We start from the raw sequence: 6,000 nt of genomic DNA, 5'->3' as shown, positions 1-6,000 counted from the left end.
CTGCACCTCACAGGGCTGCAGGAGCATCAGCGTGCATGTAGAATCCAACCCCAGGTAAGGCCAGACACGGGAAAAGGAGACAAAAGCAGATGCCTCAGGCAGGTGTGCAGCCACCAGCACGCGCTCCAGCTCCAACGGGGCCACGCTGCAGCAGATGGGCACCCACCGCATTGCAAGCAGCACGGAGCCTCGTGGCGCAGCAGCAGCAGCAGCAGCAGCAGCAGCAGCAGCAGCAGCAGCCCGCACCCCACGTTCCGGCTCTGCCCTCCCCTGCAGCTCCGTCCTCCAGCCCCGCCTGCACCACCCGCCTCCCGACGGCAGCAGCCCGCACACCTGCAGGAGGCGCACACGGAGCTCGGCGCACACGCAGCTGCAGAGCGCTCCAAGCACGCGGCTCACAGGCAGCGGCAGGCGGGCACAGCGCGACACGAGAGACCAGACGAGCAGAAGAGGCTTAGACCAAAGGCAGTGGACATTTATTCCTCGTTTGTGCAAGAGTGTAAAGATGCGACTTTGGGGCGGCCGGGACGCGCCCCGCTGGGGGGAGCTGGAGCCGCAGCCTGCCCTGCGGAGTCGATGGCTGCTTACAGTGATACTAGGAGGAGGAACTTGCAGACTCACCTATTCACACGACTGATGCTGGCAAATACACTCGTATACAAAGAAAAGTTCCAAACTACATTTGTCACTAGATTCAAGTGAAGACTCGGTTCAAAAAAGACACACACAGGTACAGTTTAAAAGTGTACGAACATTTGCAAATGTTTAGTGCAAAGTAATTATGTAAAAGCTACATTTGATGAACGTCTGTGCTGATGTGTTTGGTAGCCGGTTGGTTGCTGACAGCCTTTAACATCCGTCCTTTGCATCACATCGGGTTCCGGCTCCCCGCAGCGCCCACGCGTGGGGATCAAACAGCGCCGGGCTCCGCAAAGCGCCGCCGCGGCTCCGGGTCTAACGGCGCCGGGCTGCCGGCACCGCGCCCTGCGGGCACAGCACGGCTCACAGCCTGCACGGCTCACAGCACGGCCCACAGCACGGCTCAGAACCCGGCTCAGAACCCGGCTCACAGCCTGCCCCGCTCAGGCCTGATGCGAACCGAACCGAACCGAACCGCTCCGGCATTTCCAGGCACCGCGGGAGGAGGAGAGCGATCCATCGTTAGCTCAGCCTGCACCAAACTGCTCTCGGTAATTAAAAGCCTGCTCACACAGAGTTATATGTAATGACTGTAGTAATCAGTTTATTACACAGATTAATCATTCTCGAACGTACAGGCTGCGGGGGAGCAGCTGGGTTTTTAAATATACACAAGTTTTGGGTGGGATGGATTTTTACCCTTACATCCAGAAAGACCTAAGCAGTTAAAAAACTTAAGAAAAAGAAGAGCTATTAGCTATGTATTAACTGAGGAACCACGTACAAACCAAAAAGAGCATGAAGGAGGGGAGAGAGTCGAAACAAATCAACGTCACTCGACGCACTGATAGCTCTGAGAGCTCCGAGCCGCTCCAATGCCGGCCAGCTACACTCAGAGCTCGGGCACAGGACGCGGGTCGGCTCGATCCATGGTCAGAGCCCAGCCCTAAGGTGTAGGTCCTTCAGAATCAAACCAATACAGAGACAGCTTCGAGTTCTTCACCTGGTTGTTCATAACTGTTATGAGTTTAAAAGGATTCCGCTTCAAAAAGCCTCCACGGACCAACAACTCTGCGCCCCCGGAAATATGGGATCCACCCGAGCTCCGCTACTCCCGTTCTATCACCCAATTTAAACCAACAAGGAATGCTTTTAGGCTCACAAAGTTATGACTGAAGAACCAGCTTTTCACACACACACTTCTCTGCTAGGAGTCAATGTCGGTACGGGGAAATACAGTATTTCTAGTTTGTTGTTCCAAGTATGTACAACACGCAGCACTGCTGTATCAGGTAAACATGTGCACAGGGGAAGATGAGGCGTGGGCTCATAGAAAGCAGTCAAATGGAAATCAAAAGGACTTTCTCTTTCAGAGTTCCCCTATCTTTATTTGTAGAGGTTATCCAATAATTCTGTAATTACATCGCATACTTCTGAGTCCATTCCCGAGCTATTCTGTTGTACCTGCGTGCATAAAAAGAGGGTTGACTTAACATAACGTCCCGCCAGCATTGCAGCTCCCGCAGCTCAGCCTGCAGCACCGACCTGAGGCCCTCCAGGAGGGCTGCTCAGTGACGTAATAAGGAGCGGATGGGAGCACCGTGCCAACAGGGACACAAACAAACAGCCCCGCTGCACCTCCCGGCCCTATTTAGGAGCGAAGGCCGCTTTGTGATTCAAGGCACAAAGCAGCCCCAGAGCCGGTGCAACAAGTATTTTCAGGTTCCACCCGCTCCTCCCCCAGCTGCTGGATCCCAGGAGCTGCTCCTGCAGCCTTTGGATTTAAGTTGGGCATCCTGGAAAACCACACATCAGCATCTCCCCACCACCCCCTTCTTCCTCCCCCAGAAGTTCAGCCCAGTACAGACACAGCGAGGTGCCAAACCCCAGCAGGCTCACACTGCGGTCAGCTTTATGCTCACAGCTACCAGGACACACAGACTTGGCCATGCAAGTTTCTGTCCTGCAGGCACACTCTGCTCCTCTCCCCCAGCCAACTGCAGCTCCTGCTCCCCTTTACAGCCAGAATCACATTAGAGGAAGCTCAGGACAACTACATAAAACAAAGCAGTTGTTGTGACTCTCAGTACTAATAAAAGTTGTGTTTCTGACTCCACAATTCGAGTTGTTCTGCAGAGTTTGCAGAAGAAGCATCACAAGGCAGGAAGGTTTCCGGTTATTTACAGCAGCCAGGATTTGTGCTGCAATTTAGTCTGTAGACAAAGTTCTTTAGCTTCAGACAATCAAGAAAAGCACAGGAGAGCAGCTGTCACTGCTGAGAACAACAAGAACGATGCACAGCAGTTTCTGACTCCAGAGAAAGGGGAAGAAAGCGGTGCATGCAGTAAGCAGGGACGTGCAATCCTACACTCAGCTGGGACCTGACACACGCTGCAGATCTTGCAGCGCTGATCAAATCCAAGATGCACAGAGTTCCTCATCTCAAACACACAAGTCTGAGAATCATTTTCCCTTCCTTGCTCTCATTAGATAACTGTAACTCCAGGAATTAACACCAGTGATCAGAGCCGGATGGGAACAAAGAGGTAAAAAAGCTCACACGATCAGATGGCAACTACAAGTACAGAGCAGGCAGTGCTACTAGTCAGTTCTCTGCCCTGCTCTCCACCAGCAGTCAGGCTTCCCACATCACTCACATCCATGAGCCTCTGGGCAGGGACTGGGGGAGCAGAATCCCTCCCACTGATAAGCAAGGCTGAGCGCACCTCATGAGGCTGAATGTGTACAAGACTATGGGGCCAGACAACGTGCAGCCCAGGGTCCTGAGAGAAGCAGCTGATGTTGTTGCTAAGCCGCTCTCCATCATATTTGACAGGTCACGGCTGTCAGGTGAGGTCCCCAGTGACTGCAGAAAGGGAAGCATCACTCCAAGAAAGGGAGAAAGGAAGACCCAGGAAAATACAGGACTGTGACCCCAAACATCTGTGCCTGGAAAGACGGAGCAGATGAGCGATGAGGAGATGATCAGAGACAGCCAGCACAGCTTCACCAAGGGCGGACTGTGTCTGGTGGCCTTCTATGACAGCGATGGCACTGGTGAAGAAAGGAAGGTAAACTGCTGTCATCCATCTGGACTCCTGCAAGGCCTTTGCCTTGGTCTCACACCACATCATCACGTCTAAACTGAAAATAAATTGATTTGAAGCGTGGACTAATCAGTGGATAAGGAATTGGATGGTCACAGACAGAAGCTTGCAGTCAACAGCTCCCTGACCACGTGGAGGCGGGTCACAAGCAGCAACCCCAAGGGTCCATCTTAGAGCTCTTCAGTGTCTTTATGAATGACACAGACAGCGGAATCAAGTACACCCTCAGCAAGTTTGCTGATGACACCAAGATGGGCAGCACAGCTGATACGACAGAAGGAAGAGATGCCATTCAGAGGGACCTGGGCAGCCTCCAGAAGCAGACACGCATGAATCGAACAAGGTTCAACAAAGCCAAATGCAAGGTGCTTCACCTGGATCAGGGCAGTCCCTGGTATGCACACAGACTGGCAGAAGACCTGCAGACAAAGCCTTGGGGGTTCTGGTGGACAACAAACTGACATGAGCCAGCAGTGTGCGCTCACAGCCTGGAAGGACAACAGTACCCTGGGCTGCACCGACAGAGGGACATGGCCAGGAGGGTGAGGATGGGGATTGTCCCGCTCTGCTCTGCCCTCGTGAGGTCCCACGTGGAATGCTGCACCCAGGAAATGGGCCTTCAGCACAGGACAGACACAGGGCTGTTGGAGCAGGTCCAGAGGAGGCCAAGACGACATTCTGAATGTTGTGGCACTCTGCTCACAAATAAAGCCTGAGGAAGCCAGACTTGTTCAGTGTAGAGAAGAAAAGGCTCTGGGGAGACCTCACTGTGACCTTCCAAGTACCTGAAGGGAGCTTATAAACAGGAAGGAGATTGACTTCTTACATGATCTGACTGCAACAGGACAAGGGGGAGTGGTTTTAAGCTAAAAGAGGGGAGACTTAAGTTATACGGTGAGAAGAAAATTCTTTACTCAGATGGGGGTGAGGCACTGGCTGCCTGCACAAGCTGCAGGTATCCCAGGCCATGGATGGGGCCCAAGGCCACAGATGGGGCCCTGGGCAGCCTGAGCTGGCAGGGGGCAGCTGGCCCATAGCAAGGGGACTGGAACTGGATGGGCTCTGAGGTCCCTTCCAACCCAATCCATTCTACACTTCTATGTTTAAACTGGTTCCTATTAAGCAGAACAATTAAAACCTTCTCATTAGTGGACTTCTCTTCAGTTTGGCAGTTCAGAAGGAGCCTGTGTCCTCCCACCCTCTCTCTACACCACTTGTTCTTTTCTTGGGTCATCAAATGAAGATGAAATAGTATTCTGTTATTTCTTTGCTTGCGTGACTCCATCACCAACAGCTAGCAGGGAAACATTCTCCCACCAAAGTAACTTGTTCTCCCTCTGCTGGCTATGTAGGATTAAAGCATACAGTAAAGCAGATGAGATTTTAGAAGCCTTAACTTTGAATCATGTGAAACAGATTTGCACTGTTCACATTTTCATTAAGCAAACCTGCAATTAACAGCTACCACACTAATGAAAAACTATTGTGTAGGATGAAAGGACAAAGAAGAGCAAAGTCACTGCTTACTTTAACTTTACTTCTACCAGAAAATGTGTCATTTTCCTACAGCAATGAAAAGCTGCACAAACAGCTGTACGATACAACCCATGGAAACCTAAACACATCACGTTTACAGTTAGAAAGGAAAAAAATCAAAGCTTGCACTTCTCTGAGAAGTGTTTTGTTGTTGTTTCTTTTTGAGTTCCCTTTTGCTATTTAAGCACCAGCCCTGTTTACATCACACTTTTGGCTTCCATACTTACTTTTCTCTATCTGTTTTGTAGATCCGTGCAATCTCAGGCACTAAAGGATCATCTGGATTGGGATCACACAACAGAGAACAGATGGACAAAAGTACTAGGGAGAGAGAAAAAACACCGCATTAGTTCAGACACAGCTGAAGGCACCTGCACAAGTCAGGCAGCCTACTTGCTTCCCCCAGGCATTAGTAGTAGCAGCATTTCCTGAACGATGTGCAGCAATCCCACATACTTCAGCCAAGGCATTTGGAACAGAAGTTCTTAACTAATCAACTGTGTGTAATACCAAGTTTCTCCAATCTCACCACCATGACTGGGAATCTTCTGGACAGGAAAACCCCATTAGAACCTTGAAATCCTAAGGGAGAAGCATACTGTATGAAAGCCTTCTCAGCAGTGTACCTGCTACTACGCTTGAAATGCAGCTTCTGCATTCACACCAGACACAGAGCACCGAACACAGGAGCATCAGTGCAGATGGGTACTGTACACAT

General features: G+C 51.1%; 1 protein-coding gene across 1 annotated transcript in view; it reads right to left on the bottom strand.

Annotated features, from left to right (window-relative positions):
• Positions 1–442: 442 nt before the first annotated feature.
• The window catches only part of UBE2D2 (ubiquitin conjugating enzyme E2 D2), a 24,927-nt gene continuing 19,369 nt past the window's right edge, over positions 443–6,000 (bottom strand). The window contains exons 6-7 of the mRNA XM_072348670.1: positions 5,510–5,603; positions 443–2,103 (exon numbers count right to left, since the gene is read on the bottom strand). Coding sequence (XP_072204771.1) covers positions 2,058–2,103; positions 5,510–5,603 — 140 coding nt within the window. The 3' untranslated portion in view covers positions 443–2,057. The remainder of the gene's footprint in view (positions 2,104–5,509; positions 5,604–6,000) is intronic.

The sequence above is a fragment of the Excalfactoria chinensis genome, chromosome 13, assembly GCF_039878825.1.
Source record: "Excalfactoria chinensis isolate bCotChi1 chromosome 13, bCotChi1.hap2, whole genome shotgun sequence".
NCBI lineage: Eukaryota > Metazoa > Chordata > Aves > Galliformes > Phasianidae > Excalfactoria > Excalfactoria chinensis.
Note: the sequence above shows the minus strand (reverse complement) of the source record. Positions and strands in the feature narration are given on the sequence as shown.